The sequence below is a fragment of the Oncorhynchus tshawytscha genome, linkage group LG09 (genome assembly GCF_018296145.1).
Source record: "Oncorhynchus tshawytscha isolate Ot180627B linkage group LG09, Otsh_v2.0, whole genome shotgun sequence".
In the NCBI taxonomy this organism is placed as follows: Eukaryota; Metazoa; Chordata; class Actinopteri; order Salmoniformes; family Salmonidae; genus Oncorhynchus; species Oncorhynchus tshawytscha.
Window position 1 is genome coordinate 78,504,374 of NC_056437.1, and position 19,377 is coordinate 78,523,750.

Here is a 19,377-nt window from a genome sequence, read left to right on the forward strand (position 1 = left end):
ATGATTCTTAAAAATCCAAATAACTTGACAGATCTTCATTGTAAAGGGTTTGAACACTGTTTCCCATGCTTGTTCAATGAATCGTAAACAATTAATCAACATGCACCTGTGGAACGGTCATTAAGACACTAACAGCTTACAGACGGTAGGCAATTAAGGTCACAGTTAGTGGGGCAAAAAAGTATTTAGTCAGCCACCAATTGTGCAAGTTCTCCCACTTAAAGATGAGAGGCCTGTAATTTTCATCATAGGTACACTTCAACTATGACAGACAAAATGAGGGGGGAAAAATCCAGAAAATCACATTGTAGGATTTTTAATGAATTTCTTTGCAAATTATGGTGGAAAATAAGTATTTGGTCACCTACAAGCAAGATTTCTGGCTCTCACAGACCTGTAACTTCTTCTTTGTCCTTCTCTGTCCTCCACTCGTTACCTGATCTGAGGCTCCACGCAAGATCTCACCCCGTGGGGTCAAAATGATCACAAGAACGGTGAGCAAAAATCCCAGAACCACACGGGGGGACCTAGTGAATGACCTGCAGAGAGCTGGGACTAAAGTAACAAAGTCTACCATCAGTAACGCACTACGCCGCCAGGGACTCAAATCCTGCAGTGCCAGACGTGTCCCCCTGCTTAAGCCAGTACATGTCCAGGCCCGTCTAAAGTTTGCTAGAGAGCATTTGGATGATCCAGAAGAAGATTGGGAGAATGTCATATGGTCAGATGAAACCAAAATATAACTTTTTGATAAACTCAACTCGTCGTGTTTGGAGTACAAAGAATGCTGAGCTGCATCCAAAGAACACCATACCTACTGTGAAGCATAGGGGTGGAAACATCATGCTTTGGGGCTGTTTTTCTGCAAAGGGACCAGGACGACTGCTCCGTTTAAAGGAAAGAATGAATGGGGCCATGTATCGTGAGATTTTGAGTGAGAACCTCCTTCCATCAGCAAGGGCATTGAAGATGAAACGTGGCTGGGTTTTTCAGTATGATAATGATCCCAAACACACCGCCCGGGCAACGAAGGAGTGGCTTCGTAAGAAGCATTTCAAGGTCCTGGAGTGGCCTAGCCAGTCTCCAGATCTCAACCCCATAGAAAATCTTTGGAGGGAGTTGAAAGTCCGTGTTGCCCAGCAACAGCCCCAAAACATCACTGCTCCGGAGGAGGTCTGCATGGAGGAATGGGCCAAAATACCAGCAACAGTGTGTAAAGACCTTGTAAAGACTTACAGAAAACGTTTGACCTCTGTCATTGCCAACAAAGGGTATATAACAAAGTATTGAGAAACTTTTGTTGTTGACCAAATACTTATTTTCCACCATAATTTGCAAATAAATCAATTTAAAATCCTACAATGTGATTTTCTGGAATTTTGTCTGTCATAGTTGAAGTGTACCTATGATGAAAATTACAGGCCTCATCTTTAAGTGGGAGAACTTGCACAATTGGTGGCTGACTAAATACTTTTTTGCCCCACTGTTTGAAAATTTAGGACACTAAAGAGACCTTTCTACTGACTTTGAAACACCAAAAGAAAGATGCCCAGGGTCCCTGCTCATCTGCGTGAACGTGCCTTTGGCATGCTGCAAGGAGGCATGAAGACTGCAGATGTTGCCAGGGCAATAAATTGCAATGTCCTTACTGTGAGACGCCTAAGACAGCGCTACAGGGAGACAGAACAGATGTGTAACAACACCTGCACAGGATCGGTACATCCGAACATCACACCTGCAGGACAGGTACAGGATGGTAACAACAACTGCCGGAGTGACACCAGAAATGCACAATCCCTCCATCAGTGCTCAGGCTGTCTGCAATAAGCTGAGAGAGGCTGGACTGATGGCTGTAGGCCTGTTGTTGTAAGGCAGGTCCTCACCAGACATCACCGGCAACAACGTCGCCTATGGGCACAACCCACCGTCGCCTATGGGCACAACCCACCGTCGCTGGACAGACAAGACTGTCAAAAAGTGCTCTTCTCTGACGAGTCGTGGTTTTGTCTCACCAGGGGTGATGGTCGGATTCGCGTTTATCGTCAAAGGAATGAGCATTACACTGAGGTCTGTACTCTGGAGCTGGATCGATGTGGAGGGTCCGTCATGGTCTAGGGCGGTGTATCACAGCATCATCGGACCGAGCTTGTTGTCATTGCAGGCAATCCCAACGCTGTGTGTTACAGGCAAGACATCCTCCTCCCTCATGTGGTACCCTTCCTGCAGGCTCATCCTGACATGACCCTCCAGCATGACAATGCCACCAGCCATACTGCTCGTTCTCTGTGTGATTTCCTGCAAGACAGGAATGTCAGTGTTCTGCTATTGCCAGCGAAGAGCCCGGATCTCAATCCCATTGAGCACGTCTGGGACCTGTTGGATCGGAGGGTGAGGGCTAGGGCCATTTACCCCAGAAATAACCGGGAATTTGCAGGTGCCTTGGTGGAAGAGTGGGGTCACATCTCACAGCAAGAACTGGCAAATCTGGTGCAGTCCATGAGGAGGAGTTGCACTGCAGTACTTAATGCAGCTTGTGGCCACACCAAATACTGACTTATTTTTGATTTTGACCCCCCCCCTTTGTTCAGGGACGCATTATTCAATTTCTGTTAGTCACATGTCTGTGGAACTTGTTCAGTTTATGTCTCAGTTGTTGAATCTTGTTATGTTCATACAAATATTTACATGTTTGCTGAAAATAAACGCAGTTGACAGTGAGAGGACGTTTCTTTTTTTTGCTGTGTGTGTGTGGCAATTTAGCAATTAAGATTTTGTTATCTGTAATGGTTATAATAAATTTGCCATAGCTGCTGTTAGGTTCTAATTTAACAGAGTGAAAAACTCACGTACAACTATGATAAGCTCAAATCAAATCAAGCACCCAATGAGTCAGACAGCTGAACAGACAAAGACATCTTCCCACCTGTGTGTGTGTGTGTGTGTGTGTGTGTGTGTGTGTGTGTGTGTGTGTGTGTGTATACCCCAATTTAGGTGAAGTCTCCTCCTTCCCTCTAAACATATTTTTTGCTAGGCTCGAAGTTAAGTGATGTGGTTAATAAACTTTTCCTTCTCCCTTACTGTGACCTGACCTGACCTCGACCCCCATTCCTCACTAATCCACAGCTCTCCACCCTTATCAGTGACCACAACCATGTGATTGCCTTTCCTTAACTCAGTACATTCCAAGCCCCTGGCTCATATTCAACCTTAATTGACTCCACCATATACATTTATCCTACAGATAACCATTCATTTCTGGTGTAACAACCAGACTGTGGCCCTTTACCTTTCCATAGGATACTTGATGATTAACAATATTTCAAGTTTACCCGTCACTGTTGGCATAAAGGTAAATGTGCACATTTTTTTTCCAGTGCGGGCCTTGTGTTCTAAAAATAGCTTATTTTAATATATTTTTTTTTAAGTACTCGTAAAAAAAAACTGCCTGAACCTGCTCCATCCCACTGAGTTGAGGTCAAATAGAAACCAGCACACACTCCCCTGAACCAGAGTTGTCATCTGATGTAGACATTCTGACTTAGTTAACCCCCCTTCCATCCTCAGGCCAATCAGAAGCTGTTGCAGGAGGCGGAGAGGCAGGCCATCCAGACCATGCGTCAGGGTGGGGCTCTGACGGGCAAGTTTGTCAGCACCTCGTCCCTGCCGGCATCATGCCTGCCACCTGGGATGCAACACGACTTAGACTCCACCCAGGCCCCCAACAGCCACAGCAGTCACTCCTCCCTACTGCAGCACGTCCTCCTGCTGGAGCAGGCCCGCCAGCAGAGTGCCCTCCTCTCAGGTACATCTACCAACATATATTTATACTTTTATATCCCTGCCAGCAGAGCGTCCTACTTGCAGGTAAATATAGATTCAAATACATACGGCCTCTTCTGAAATACGTCTCTCTGACTCCTCCTCCCTCCAGTCCCCATGTACGGTCAGTCGCCGTTGGTGACGGGGGACCGGGTGTCCAACAGTATGCGCACGGTGAACAAGCTACCGCGCCACCGGCCCCTGAGCCGCACACAGTCTGCACCCCTCCCCCAGAGCCCCCAGGCCCTGCAACAGCTCGTCATGCAGCAGCAGCACCAGCACTTCCTGGAGAAGCAGAAGCAGTACCAGCTCAACAAGGTAGGGGATGCCACAAGGAACACTACTACAATATTAGAGGTTATGGTTGTGTTTGCAGGTTTAAAAAAAAAAGTATTGTATGCCATTTGACTGGACTGAGGGGGGTGTAGTATACTGTACATGTGGCAGGGAGAGTTAGACACTGCTATCTTTAAACCACACCAGATTCTGTCAAAAGGGGTGGAGATTCCTCGCCAACCGCCCACCCACCCAGAGGAGACAGAGGAGGAGCTCACAGAGACACAGGAGATGCAGGAGGAGGGGGCGGAGTCTGAGCGTCTGGGGGAGGGGCGTCCTCAGGAGCAGAGGCTCCAGAAGGAAGAGTCGGGGGAGATGTCACCCCCTTCAGAACGCCTGCTGACCCCCCTGAAGGGCGAGAGCACAGAGAGCGACCTGGAGGAAGAGGATGATGAAGACGAGGCCATCGAGCTGAGGGAGTGTGATGAGGAGGGCGTACCTTACGGCCAAGTAAATACTGCATTTTTTAAAAGACATTTTGCATTTAATTTGACTTTGATAGAGATAAACTTGTAGGGCAATACATGTTTTTAACACCAAGATGACTTTCTGTAAGAAAATCAGGGAGCCAATAAGAGGTGCAAATTGTTTATTTATAAACCATGAGTTTTGTCTTTCCTTGTACTATGATTAATTCTGCTGGAATCAAATCAAAGTTTATTGGTGTTATAGTGGGTGCAATGAAATGCTTGTTACTTGCTCCTAACAATGCAGCAAGAATATTCAGACCCCATTCGTTGTTGACCTTCCCAAATCTGTTCCGGTGACGTCTGTCTGATGACTAAACCTAGTGACTTGATTCAATCATTGTACCTCTTATAATGGGCCATTTATGACTTAATGGCAAGAAACTGTCTAGAATGACCAATCACTCCAGGGAGGGGTGTAGATTGCAGAAATGACCTACCAAAAGATCAGTAGCAAAGGCTATGCAGTTGAAAAGGTAGGAACGTCATCATTAGCGATGTGGCTACGAAGATTGGCGTTCACACCCAGTTAGAGTGGTGGGTTGAGTTTTGCGGGGGCCTGGTGATTTAGAAAAGGGTATCCCTTCTTGGAGGGCAGATTGGCTGCGCTGTGCGAGGCATCATCATGGCTCCCTACAGAAGAACGAGAGCCTTAATTCCCACCCACCTGTGAGTCATCCATTGCACTTAGCAGGAAATAAAGGAACAAGCTTTCAAGAATGAATCGCCTGCAGTTCTTTCACAAATTACCAAGAGGATAAGTGGCTCTAGTTATAAGTTGTTAAACAAAAGTTGCGAAAGGGCAAGTGGACGATTAAAAAAAAATATATATATATATGTATGTATGTATGTGTGTGTGTGTAATATATATATATATATATATATATATGAATTACTACAGGTAATTAAGATGGATTGAATTTGGATTTAGCTGTCATTGGCCGAGAGACTCAGTAGTTGATGACATGCATTTGGATCCTCATCAGAGCCTCATACTCTTTGAGGACCTAAACATTACAATATAATACAGTAAATGGCCACAGTTGGCTATGTTGCTGTTGGTTGTCATATTTGTCTCTAAATTATGGTCATTGACAGCAATTAATACATAACGTTAAAAAGAGGCAAAAAATAATGGACATGTTTTGTGGTCACGTTCCTCTAAGAAATGCTGTTTGTGCGTTGGAGGAAGAGCCAATGCAGCGAGGGAGATTATAAAATAAACCTCTCTCCTTCTCCCACACACCATTGACAAAAAATATCAGAGGAGAGAAAAGCATCAGAATTCGGGCTGTGTCTTCTCCCCCTTGATGCGCGCTCACACACCCTCCCTCCCCTGCCCTTGCTGCATTTTCTCATTTCAGTGAATGGACTCATCTGTGACTCATCTCTCCTTGGTGAATCATTCCCCTCTCCCGCCACCCCCGCCCTTCTCTCCCCCCTCTCTTCACCATGCCAGCCCTTTTCTCCCCCCTTTTCTCCCAGCACTTTACACCAATTCACCACCCACCAGGGAGGTAGGCTGCTGCAGTACCATTTCTGTTGTGATGGGCGAGGGGGATAGGAGTTTTTAGGGTATGGGGGCCATAGGGAGGGAGCATGGGTGTATGCAGTCATTCTGTAGAGACGACATCCTCAAAAACCTATTTTGGCATTTGAGTCAGTGACACGGAAGCCCCCCTACACACACAGCCTCCCTGCTGAACTTTTTTTTCCCTCTGACTCTGCTCTACTTGTCTGCTGTGGTGCCTTGAATACAAATGGATCTGAGCCGCCCTCTACAATGGAAAGACATGGGAAGCGAAAAGACAGTGAGAGAGACTCATAAGAGAGCCCGCATTGCCTTAGGATCTCTCATTTTAAAAGGGGTTAGCAAGGTGTGGGCCTGCCGTGTGTGTGTGTCCGCGAGTGTAAACTCAGCTCCCATCTCAAGGTCTTGAAACCAACCGGCCGCAGTTTTAAAAAAAGATACATGTGAACCTTGTCATTTGATCTCTGTTAGAAGGAGCATCTATCGCGTTAGATTTTTCCTAGAGCTCACACAGCTCCTGTCTGGATGTGTAGTGCTTCTCACATTGACAGAAAGCAGAGCCCCGTTAGCTCAGCCACTGTTTACAGCTGGGGAATTGTCAGAGTAGTCTTTTGGCTGTTGGGAAGGCTCGGTCCTTGTCCTGCCCTGCCTTTTGAGGCTCGTATGGGGATAAGTGTTTGCCTTTGGGTTTTTACCCAGGGCCCATGTTTAGTCTATAACAGGCTTAATTTAGCTCCACCTCCCTCCCATTTTCCCCTTGTTCCATTGGCCTGAGGTGGTAGCTTCAGTTTGCAGCTATTGTGAAATGTCACTTCTCTCTCAAGGTTGCAGTATTTCTGATGTAAACCATGAAAGCCACAGAGCTGATTTTATATAGTACGTCCATTCCCTTACACTGAAGTCCAGTCAGTGTCTCATGATGAGACATTATTAAAATCTTTAGTTGGTATTCAAAAAATCTCTTTGTTAATTTGTCCACGATTTTTCCGACCAGCATCACCTGCAACAGCTCAATGTGTTCCAGGCATCGCTGTCCATTTCGGGCATGCCCCACAGACCTCTGGGAAGGGCCCAGTCCTCCCCTGCCACTGCCAGCGTCAAGGGGGCTCCCATGGGTGAGGTCCCCATCAAGCACCTCTTCACTACAGGTACGCTTCTTTGGTTTTTGGAACAGTTGACATACAAAGTGAGACAATCAGGACCTATTGAACAATATGAAAGAAGCTGTCTCAACTTAGTTATCTATCTGAATCGCTGTATTTTTTTTTATCATAGTGGTAGATAGTAGAGCTTTAGCAATAAATCCCTATTAGTTAAACACTAAAAAGCCATTGGCCTTTAGAGATAAGACACTTTCAGAAAACGAACACTTCCCTAGCCAGTCCGTGGTCAAATGTCCCTGCAGAATAGGACAATGGTTCCCAAACTGTGGGGAGTGGCGAGGGGTCGGCAGGAACTCAGTCCGGCTTTCAACTTACGCTTGAAAGTTGTAATAGTAGAATGCACAAAGTGCAATTTCAAATTGGGTCGTGTATCATCAGTTCCTCTTGTCATGTCAGTGATTGCATACCTTAGAGCTATTTATAACTTTTCAGAAATGTCCAGATCAGCTAACGTTTTATTTAGTTTTTTTAGCCCATAGATATTGTTGTACTTTTTTAGTTAGTCACTCTACTACCATGAATACACATTAGAAATGTATAGAATTGCTTTAAAACTGAAATTGTCTTTGCAACCAATAACAAAATGTGTAGAATTGCAGGAAATAAGCTTTAAATAGATGTGGTTGGGGGTGTGGGATGTTTCCTAATGCTGGAAGGGGGTCCCCCTGAGTGAAAAAGTTTAGGAACCCCTGTACTAAGTGATGAGTCCAATAAGGGCTGCCTGGGTGTAATTATTTCAGCAGAGAAAATAATAGCAAGAGCCTACAGGGTTGGATCTGATGAAACCAGGATGGCAGGATGACAGAGCCATCCTCCACCATGGAATAATTAACATCTCCAAAGGTCCTAACATGAAAAAATACATTTGAGATGATGATCTTATGCTCTGACCTGCTGGGTAATGGGGTCACCATTTTTTTCTGAGAGAGAAGTTGGAGAGAGGTTGCCCTGTGCTTGGTCTTCTTCCTACCCTGCCTTGAAAAGCTACATTTTTCTTCTATTTTTCTTTCCTTTCTTTCTTTCCATCTTTCTCTTGCACTCTTTCTTTCTCCCTCCTCTCTTTTTCTCTCTGCCTCTCCTATCATCTTCTTCTCAGGGTTGGTGTACGACACCTTTATGCTGAAGCACCAGTGTATGTGTGGGAATACCCACATCCACCCAGAACACGCCGGCCGCATCCAGAGTGTGTGGTCCCGGCTGCAGGAGACTGGGCTCCTGGGCCGCTGTGAGGTGAGGGCACCCTGCAGACTACAGCTAGAATAGCGACCAGCTCCGTTCCATATTTCCAAGAGAATTTCTTCTCAGTAACTTAAACAAACGAGTGGTAGCTATATGTGGAGATGAGAATGAGCTTTATCCATTATTAGTTCAAGTTCATTTTAAAAATCACTTCCCAATTAGCAATACAACATAACCCTGAATGAAATGGATGTATTGTGTGCTACGTGTGTGTTCCTTTACTGTGTACAGAGGATTCGGGGGAGGAAGGCCACGTTGGATGAGATCCAGACTGTGCATTCAGAATACCACACACTGCTGTATGGAACCAGTCCCCTCAACAGACAGAAACTAGACAGCAAGAAGCTCTTAGGTGCCTAACCTCATCTCATGTCTTTACTCCTCAGATATATTTGTGTGTGAGAACCCATGCATGTGTGTTTCCCTAGCCATTTTGCTCGAATGGTGGAAACAATATTTGCCCCAAGCATCCTTGAAAGTAGTTACTTCCCCTCTCCTCTCCATCCACCTACACACACACTCACACGCAGTCAGGTGGATTGTTTGAAGGCTCAGCTCCCTGACAGGCGCAGGACGGTATTTTTAGACCTTCTGGTCGAGGGGAAAGGGCCCCAGACGCCCGTCCACCCCCGTCTGAGTGACTCATAGCTAGGCTGGGTCTCATAGAAGAGGGGGACTGGATCAGCTGCAAAACAGCACTGCAGTGACTGAGCCGTCGACTACACACACGACTACACACACACACACTTCAAAGTGAGTTCACTCTGTGTGGTGCTGAGCAGAACTGGACTTGCAGAGAATCAATGGTAAAAGTAAAATATTAAACCTTGCATTCGGGAAGTATTCAGACCCCTTTGACTTATTCCACATTATTCTATGTTATAGCCGTAATCTAAAATGGATTTTAAAAGCTTTTCCTCAATCTACACACAATACTCCATAATGACAAAGCGAAAATGTATTTTATTTTAATTTTTGCAAAAAAGGATACCTTATTTACATAAGTATTCAGAGCCTTTGCTATGGAACTCAATTTAGCTCAGGTGCATCCTGTTTCCATTGATCATCCTTGAGATGTTTCTACAACTTGATTGGAGTCCACCTGTGGTAAATTTAATTGATTGGACATGATTTGGAAATATATAAGGTCCCGTAGTTGACAGTGCACGTCAGCAAAAACCTAGCCATGAGGTTGAAGGAATTGTCCGTAGAGCTCAGAGACAGGATTGTGTCAAGGCACATCTGGGGAAGGGTACCAAAAAATGTCTGCAGCATTGAAGGTCCCCAAGAACAGTGGCCAGCATCATTCTTAATGGAAGAAGTTTGGAACCAATAAGACTCTGAGCAGTTTGAGCTCAAACTGAGCAATCGGCGGAGAAGGGCCTTAGTCATGGTGGTGACCAAGAACCCAATGGTCACTCTGACAGAGCTCCAGATTTCCTCTGGAGATGGGAGCACCTTCCAGAAGGACAACCATCTCTGCAGCACTCCACATGTCTAACCAGCACTCCACCAATCAGGCCTTAATTGTAGAGTGGCCAGACTGAAGCCACATGATGAAGGATGAATGGAGTGAAGTACAGAGATCCTTGATGACAACCTGCTCAGGATCTCACTGGGGTGATGGTTCACCTTCCAACAGAACAACAACCCTAAGCACACAGCCAAGACAACGCAGGAGTGGCTTTGGGACAAGTCTCTGAATGTACTTGAGGGGCCCAGCCAGAGCCTGAACTTGAACTCGATCGAACACCTCTGGAGAGACCTGAAAATAGCTGTGCAGTGACGCTCCCCATTCAACCTGACAGAGCTTGAGAGGATCTGCAGAGAAGAGTGGGAGAAACTCCCCAAATACAGGTGTACCAAGCTGGTAGCGTCATACCCAAGGCTGTAATCATTGCCAAAGGTGCTTCAACTAAGTAAAGGGTTTGAATACTTACGTAAATGTGGTATTTCTGTTTTTTTTCAAATCTATTTTCACAAATGTCAAACTGTTTTTGCTTTGTCATTATGGGGTAAAATGTGTAGCATGATAAAGAAAAAAAAAAACATTTAATCAATTTTAGAATTAAGGCTTTAACAAAATTTTGAAAAAGTCTAGGGGTCTGAATACTTTCCAAATGCACCGTATCCCGAGCATCTTGGGAAAATAACTCTCTGCTAGGAAGGCTAAAAGGTGTGTGATACAATGTTGAAATATGGCTAAATAGTGTAACTTATTTAAACTACAATCTAACCTTTGCTCCCTGTCCCCATTGGCTCCTTAAGGTCCAATCAGTCAGAAGATGTATGCTGTGTTGCCATGTGGAGGCATTGGGGTGAGTCCTATCTATCTATCCATCCATCCATTTAGAATGGAGTTACATTGACATTTTAGTTAGAGGTTGAGATTGAATAATAATACAGTTTCATTAAATGTCATGCAATTTAATTGTAGGATATTCATTCAACATAAGCAGCACAAAGCTGAGCATTACATCACCTACAGCAGTGTCATCATGTTATCAGTGTTAAAAGAACAGTAGCAGGGTGGGGATGAGTGTGTTCTCTATTGCCCTCTGCAGGTGGACAGTGACACTGTGTGGAACGAGATGCACTCCTCGGGCGCTGTCAGAATGGCTGTTGGCTGCGTCATCGAGCTGGCTTTCAAAGTGGCCGCCGGGGAACTGAAGGTAACATTACCAGCCTCTCTCCGTTCCACTACTGTTTGATTGAAAGTTGTCAGGGGCAACCTTGCACCTTAATATAAAATGAACAATATGTAATAATCATGTAATATACCCTGTGGGTTTGTTCATGGGTGGACACAGTAGTACCCTGATCAATAAGCACTTAGTCACTTGATTTTGTTGATGGATAGGCCCTACTCAACATTTTCTCATGAACTGTTTCTCTCTCTCCTCTCCAGAACGGCTTTGCCGTGGTGCGTCCACCAGGACATCACGCTGAGGAATCCACTGCCATGTGAGTACACCCAGGGAATCATGGGTAGAGCCGGGGCGGGGGAGTGGCTAGGGGGCTTCTTAGGAGTTGGTTGAAGTTCCATAGAGACATGATGTGTGCGATGGTTGATACAATAATTGGTAAAAGCGTCCATTTTGAGTAGCTACTGGGCAGTGCCCTTAAACATTCTCCCTGTTTCTGCTGATAAAATATGTTTTTTTTTTTTGTGTCTGTCATTGTCTGCAGGGGCTTCTGCTTCTTCAACTCAGTGGCCATCACAGCCAAGCTGCTACAGCAGAAACTAGGAGTGAGCAAGGTCCTCATCGTGGACTGGGTGAGTGGGAAGTATGTTGTTAGCGAGGCTGGTGTCATGATACCAAAAAATACATTATGTGATCAATGCAGGTCATGTATTATTATTCACATATCCATTCTGTGTCCAGGACATTCACCATGGTAACGGGACACAGCAGGCTTTTTACAACGACCCCAATGTACTTTACATTTCCATGCATCGCTACGACGATGGAAACTTCTTCCCCGGCAGTGGGGCTCCTGAAGAGGTGGGGGTTGGACCTGGTGTTGGCTTCAACACAAACATCGCTTGGACAGGGGGCGTAGAACCGCCCATGGGTGATGTGGAGTACCTGACTGCCTTCAGGTGAACAGACTTGGTCATTAGCTGAACGGGCAGCAACATTGGCACTGATCTTTCATTCATATGAACAGGCTCTGCTTATTTAGCGATTTCCACACTGCTTAGTTCTTGCAGATGATCTGGAAACGTAAGAAAATAAAATGTTGTTTTCCATCTTGTCTGTTATACAGGACGGTGGTGATGCCCATAGCCAACGAGTTCTCCCCTGACGTGGTCCTAGTGTCCGCTGGGTTTGATGCCGTGGAGGGCCACCAGTCCCCTCTGGGAGGATACAACGTCACTGCTAAATGTAAGTTGAACATTACTCCGTCTTTACGTGTCAGTTTTTCTGCCAAGCCTTTTCCATAGTGTGTGCATTTATAGGAGGGTCCTCTAGCTAATTGTATATACACTACTACCCCCTGCTGGAAGAATAGTACTTAACCACTAGAAGAAACGCCAAGAGACTCCATAGGAATATTGAAGTACCTGAATTATTTCCTATCATATGGGGCCTTTACTTCATAAACCTGCACAAAACTAACATTTCTGTGCAGACCTCTCCTATTTACATCAATTCTTGATTTACTCAGAAGATTATACTCAGTACAGCGTCAGTACAGTGTTGAACCATCCTCAGGTTTCGGCCACCTCACCAAGCAGCTGATGAAGCTGGCAGGGGGACGTGTAGTCCTGGCGCTGGAAGGAGGTCACGACCTCACGGCCATCTGTGATGCCTCCGAGTCCTGTGTGGCGGCCCTGCTCGGCGATGAGGTATGACATCACCTGCTATAGGAGGGGACAGTGGCGTGATGTCACATACACTACATGTCATTTGGTAGAGATGGATGTAATTGTTCAGAGAGGAAATTCTTTGTTTATACATCCCAATCTCTCTCTCTCACACTGTTTCTCTGTCAGTTGGACCCCCTGCCACAGGCTGTCCTGCAACAGAAGCCCTGTCCAAAAGCTGCTGCCTCTCTAGAGAGGGTCATCGAGATACAGAGTGCGTTAGTTCGCTAAAATCAAAATGATCATTGTGTTTTACCTGCACATATGCACTTAGTTGTGTTTGCGTCATGTGTATCACGTCACCCTTAAAACTGACACGACTCCTTCTCACCCTGCAGGTAAACACTGGAGCTCTCTCCAAAGGTTGGGTCCCACGGTGGGCCAGTCCTTAATGGATGCCCAGCGGAGAGAGAAGGACGAGGCCGACACTGTCACCGCCATGGCATCGCTTACCGTGGATACTGAGCAGGCCGCCGCTCCCACCGTCTCCGCGGAGACCAGCAGGTAAACACCTGCACCATTCACTCTTTTGGGGATTTTATGTGGTTTTGGAATGGCTTTTTTTTAAGACATCAGATTCATTCACATGGCTGTGGGCCTGAAGTTCCACTGAGACTTAAGGTGTAGACTTATCATATACGTTTTGACCGACCTTCGTTGGTAGGGGCTTTTATTTTGGCATGACTAAGAGGCTAATGTCGTGCTGTTTCCTATTTGGTGTACCTGCAGGTCTACAGAAGAGCCAATGGAAGAAGAGCCCGTCTTGTAGGAGGAAACAGAGTTGTCACAACACAACACCTTTGTTTCCACGTCCTTCGGCACTAGCCTTCTCCTGTCATCCTCTCCTCTTTCCAGCCCTCGCCTCACCTCTTTCCATTTTCTGAGGATTGATGGACTTGTGATAGCCTCCCTTTCCAACTCACTGAGGTGAGTTTGTTAGTGTGTGTGGGAGAGGAGAGGCGTAACACACACACACTGACCTAAAGGGGGCACCGGCAGATATGCGTGATTGGTGGAGAAGCAGGAAGAGGCGGGACCTTTTGAGGAGCCTGTGTGTCTTGCTTTTTTCTTTCAATCTTTTTTGTAAGCAGAAGGCAGTGGATCCAGGAGGGTACCTCGGTTCTGGGGCCCGAGAAGCTTTGTACATTTCTTGTCATACTTTATACTTTTCAGGAACATTAGAACTGAAAAAGCCAACAAGCAGCAAAAATATTTCAACAGCCACAAATACACTCAAACACACCCGCATTATATTATACACACTAAGTTCCCAACAGTGGAACAATGGGGTTGTATCAATGAATAATGCTCTTCCTTTCAGAGCATGCGTACCTCTGTTCCTATTTTGTCTGTCATTTGGTATTCTCATGCATCTATTCAATAATCTGTTCAAAGAAGCACACAAACATATGTATATTTGCATATATATATATATTACTGTATATTCCTTTCACTGTATCCGATATCAGCTGTGGTTGTGGAGTGGAGGTCGAGCTGTGGATCCTGCCAAGGGGGACTTTCTGGCTGAAGGAGACATCTCTCCAATTCAGTCTTTTCTTTTTTTTTTCTTCAGGAAGCCTCAGCTCCCTCCACTTTGTATGGGACAGAATGCATTTTGACGTGGTTTTTACCCTTCTACTTTGTTTGGACTATCAAAAAAGAACACATACATACCCACAATCAAATTTACCGCTTGGTGCAATGGAAGCCCACGGATTGGACGAGGAAGGATTTTTGTGGAATTGGATTATGAACTTTTTGTCTCACGCTTGCTGCTGCGACTGGGAGACTTGTGGTGGTCATGAGACTGGAGAAAGACGTTTTTAGAAGAACTTGGTGCCTTTATATTAAATATCCCTGTTAACACCAACTACACCACCACTTAGCAGAACACAGGACAGAAAGACAAATCCACACACTTGTTACTCTCATGTCTGTTTTGTTTGTATATTTGTTTGCTTGTTTCTTTCAAAATGCCTTAATTTCCTACAGAGAATGCACCATTTTAGCCATCTCTGCAGAGATGGGATTCTAATCCTATGTCCTCTCTCTTTCCTCTTTCTGGGTTTGTGTAATACTCTAGGTCAAAGGTCAGTGTGGCCTTAACTGATTTTTTTTTTGTTTTTTTGCTTTTTTGCATCCTTTATCAATTCCGACCCGTATAAATGCGGCTGATGGTATGATTGTGAGGAAATTTGACCGCTACAACGACCAACTTTTTGCCATGTCACTTCCTGTCACTTGTAAATACTGCATCCTGTCCTGCTCTGGCAAACCCCTCAACCTGAGACGGTTCAATAACGAACTCATTGTTTTTCCATTTATTTAGAGAGGAAGGACTGAACTTGGTCACTTTTTTTAAACAAACGTTTTATTTTGTAAAAAAATCAAATATAAGATGTATATGAATAATGACAATAACAGTGTTAATCCAATCAAATTGGATATGAATATTATATTTGAGAAGAGTTTAAAAAATATATAAAAACATAATAATGTATGCTAAAGCCACCTTAAGCACACATCGTGCTGGTTTTGCAATCAATGTTTTGTCCTAAGTGCCATTTTGTTTTTTCCACAAAAAAAAGAGACAACAGAAATTGTGATATGGGGTGGAACTCATTTGGCAAATAACCACGAGCAAGCACCACTTTAGATGTTTACACTGCAATACCCCAATCCCTCAACTGTTGCCCACTTGTCAGCTGTCATAAACCCTTTGTTTGACTTAGTGTCCAGGTGCTGTGTTATCTGGCCTCTGTTGCCATCAATATTTATATTTCTCAATCAATGAAAAGTGTTTTCACTTGACACCTATATGATCACACAAATTAAATACTTTGGAAAATATATATATTTACAGTGGGAATTAGCACAATCATCATGCTTGAGGAATTCATACAAATCAAGTATATCTACTAGAGAATGGTAACCGACACCTCCCTTAAAGACATGCTCTGGAACTTTGGCGACTACTAAGTTAAAAAAAATTTTTTACACCTCTCGCTTTCGGCTGGATCTGTCGTTCATACATGCATAATCTATGAGCAGAATTACGGTCTTACCTCCAATTAGCTACGCAATCCCTAGTTTAAAAGCCACTGTTTTTTGGATGCTGTGCTGTGGCATTTTCCTTAATTTTTCCCCCACCTAGGCCAGCCCTCTAGCAATTTGAGTAAAACCAATGAGCTTCTGCCCCTTGCCAGCTAGCGAAATGTACATGGTACATCAATAGCAGAGAAAGAGGGAGATCTAGGACATGGTGCACGTATGTCACGTAATACACCATTTTTGGGGCCCACTTTTTGCTCGTGACCACAACTTCCGGCTAAAAAGTATACAAAAGTACCACTTTCACCAGCATACTCGGAGGATAATGTGTGCTGCAGAGTGCTGGTCTACATTGATCATTTTGTTTTATTTCAAGCAATGTAACAAAACACTGACCAAGTCTTCTGCATCTCATTTGTCCTCCTTTATTGAGGTAAAAAAAAAACTCATTACGTAATAGGATATTTCTGTAGAGTTGTTCCCTCTAATCATATAGTCAATTCTCTACCGGTCCACTCACCATCGTAAGGTACTTTTGTCCCTTTGTCACACAACTGTATATTGAACTTATCTACATACTGTAATAACTATACAGTGACGATGTTTTCATAAACGTTAAAGGGGTGTCAACGCCTAACTCCCTCACTAGTTACCCTTCTTCATATGGAACACAAAGGGCTAGCTTAGTTCAATCCAAAATGTAAATTTTAGAGGTTTTCAGCCCTGTCATTTGAAGTCAATATGACTCCATGTCCATCTCAAGTAGATCAAGCTTTATGCTCCAATCCCAAATGAATGGGAAGGTTGGACACTGGCACTGTCTAAAATGGTGAAATCAGATATGTTGGAATCCCAAATAAATGGGAAAGATGATTTGATTTCACCATTTTAGACAGCGCCAGTGTCCAACCTTCCCATTCGTTTGGGATTGGAGGATACTGTGCATTCTGGAAGTATTCAGACCCCTTGACTTTTTCCACATTGTTACGTTACAGCCTTATTCTAAAATGTATTTAAAATCAAATTCCCACCAATCTACACACAATACCCCATAATGACCAAGCAAAAACTGTTTTTTAGAATTTTTGCAAATGTATCTAAGATTTAAAAAAAATATTTACATATGTATTCAGACATTTTGCTATGAGACTTGAAATTGAGCTCCGGTGAATCCTGTTTCCATTGATCATCCTTGAGATGTTTCTACAACTTGATTGGAGTCCACCTGTGGTAAATTTAATGGATTGGACATGGTCAAGGTCCCACAGTTGACAGTGTATGTCAGAACAAAAACCAAGCCATGAGGTCGAAGGAGTTGTCCGTAGAGCTCAGAGACGGGATTGTGTCGGTACAGATCTGGGGAAGGGTACCAAAAAATGTCTGCAGCATTGAAGGTCCCCAAGCACACAGTGGCCTCCATCATTCTTAAATGGAAGATGTTTTGAACCACCAAGACTCTTTCTAGAGCTTGCCGCCCGGCCAAACTGAGCAATCGGGGGAGAAGGGCCTTGGTCGGGGAATAGTTACTCTGACAGAACTCCAGAGTTCCTCTGTGGAGATGGTTGTCCTTCAGGAAGGTTCTCCCATCACTGCAGCACTCCACCAATCAGGCCTTTATGGTAGTGGCCAGACAGAAGCCACTCCTCCTTAAAAGGCACATGACATCCCGCTTGGAGTTTGCCAAAAGGCACCTAAAGACTCTCAGACCATGAGAAACGAGATTCTGGTCTGATGAAACCAAGATGGAATTATTTGGCCTGAATGCCAAGCGTCACATCTGGAGGAAACCTGGCACCATCCCTCCGGTGAAGCGTGGTGGTAGCATCATGCTCTGGGGATGTTTTTTAGTGGCAAGGACTGGGAGACTAGTCAGGATCGAGGGAAAGATGAATGGAACAAGTACAGAGATCCTTGATGGAAACCTGCTCCAGAGCGCTCACGACCTCAGACTGGGGTGAAGTTTCACCTTCCAAGCACACAGCCAAGACAACGCAGGAGTGGCTTCGTGTAAATCTCTGAATGACCTTGAGTGGCCCAGCCAGAAACGGGACTTGAATTCGATGGAACATCAGGAGAGACCTGAAAATGTCTGTGCAGCGACGCTCCCCATCCAAACGGTCAGAACTTGAGGCTCTGCAGAGAAGAATGGGAGAAACTCCCCAAATACAGGTGAGCCAAGCTTGTAGCATCATACCCAAGAATACTCAAGACTGTAATTGCTGCCAAAGTTGCTTCAATAAAGTACTGAGTAAAGGGTCTGAATACTTATGTAAATGTGATATTTACATTTTAAAAAATGTATAATCTAAGAACCTGTTTTTGCTTTGTCATTATGGGGTATTGTGTGTAGATTAAGGGGGGGGGGGAACTATTTAATCCATTTTTAGAATAAGGCTGTAATGTAACAAAATATGGAAAAAGTGAAGGTGTCTTAATACTTTCCAAATGCACGGTGTATATATAGCTGGATCTACTTAACCAATGGTGTGGGACTTGGAATCATGTTGACATTAGAGCACCTTCGAGATCTGAAAATGTCTGAAACTTTGAATTGTGAGTGAACTACCCCTTTAACGTCATACAGTTCCCTTATAGCTCCTATTGTCATACCGACCATGGTATGCTCTTTCGGTGTTGGTTTTCAGTGGTACTGCTTCCCAGGGGGAGCACGTGACCTGATGTCACAGAAAAAACAGCCATTTGCCATTTGACTGAACTCTAATCACGGTGTTGTCACAATCGTGTCACCGGGGTAGGAATTGAAACACTCATCACTTGCAAAATTGTTGGTGGATGCCACTGTACTCACATGTAATATACACAGTGGTTCCTACTTCCTTTTACATGTGGCTATGGTGTGTGTGTGTGGGGGGGTGTACTTGCTATACATGGGACTGCTGTAACCTTGTTTTGTAATGTTTTCATTTAGATCATTGACCATTTTGAGATTTGGTGCATAGTTTTGTACCTCCACGTTGTATGGCATATATAAGGGTTATTGGGCCGTCCCGTGGGTGAGATGGCATATGACAATTACCCTTTAATTGAACTGACGTGTGTTTTGTAGGTCAGGGCAGCAAAAAAAAACAACTCAAACCAAGAAAGTCTACTCAGAATAGAGGAATGTTTTTGTGTGTTGCCTTAGACAAAACAACTACTACAAGTGGCAACCATGCAAATGTGTTCTTTCTGTCTAAACAGATACTGGAAGACATCCAAGTCTGTGAATTATATCGACTTATCCACCATTGAAGATAGCTTTATTGTTGCTGCCACACTCTTTTGCTATTCAGTAAATGTATATTTATTGATATTTCATACGTCGTGTATATGTAGTGACCTATGATCGTCAAGGTTCAAAGAGTAATTGTATATTTTTTTGACTTTGGAAAGAGAAGT

At 44.3% G+C, this 19,377-nt stretch overlaps 1 protein-coding gene across 5 annotated transcripts in view; it reads left to right on the plus strand.

Annotated features, from left to right (window-relative positions):
• The window catches only part of LOC112226121 (histone deacetylase 5), an 86,477-nt gene extending 70,024 nt beyond the window's left edge, over positions 1-16,453 (plus strand). For all 5 annotated transcript variants that reach the window (XM_042327512.1, XM_042327511.1, XM_024390369.2 and 2 more), the window contains 16 exons: positions 3,565-3,802; positions 3,932-4,137; positions 4,303-4,605; positions 7,178-7,301; positions 8,413-8,546; positions 8,787-8,907; positions 10,824-10,873; positions 11,120-11,227; positions 11,464-11,519; positions 11,745-11,832; positions 11,942-12,159; positions 12,327-12,445; positions 12,776-12,909; positions 13,057-13,141; positions 13,266-13,431; positions 13,657-16,453. In XM_042327512.1, coding sequence (XP_042183446.1) covers positions 3,565-3,802; positions 3,932-4,137; positions 4,303-4,605; positions 7,178-7,301; positions 8,413-8,546; positions 8,787-8,907; positions 10,824-10,873; positions 11,120-11,227; positions 11,464-11,519; positions 11,745-11,832; positions 11,942-12,159; positions 12,327-12,445; positions 12,776-12,909; positions 13,057-13,141; positions 13,266-13,431; positions 13,657-13,696 — 2,190 coding nt within the window. In that variant the 3' untranslated portion in view covers positions 13,697-16,453. The remainder of the gene's footprint in view (positions 1-3,564; positions 3,803-3,931; positions 4,138-4,302; positions 4,606-7,177; positions 7,302-8,412; positions 8,547-8,786; positions 8,908-10,823; positions 10,874-11,119; positions 11,228-11,463; positions 11,520-11,744; positions 11,833-11,941; positions 12,160-12,326; positions 12,446-12,775; positions 12,910-13,056; positions 13,142-13,265; positions 13,432-13,656) is intronic.
• The last annotated feature ends 2,924 nt before the right edge of the window (positions 16,454-19,377 follow it).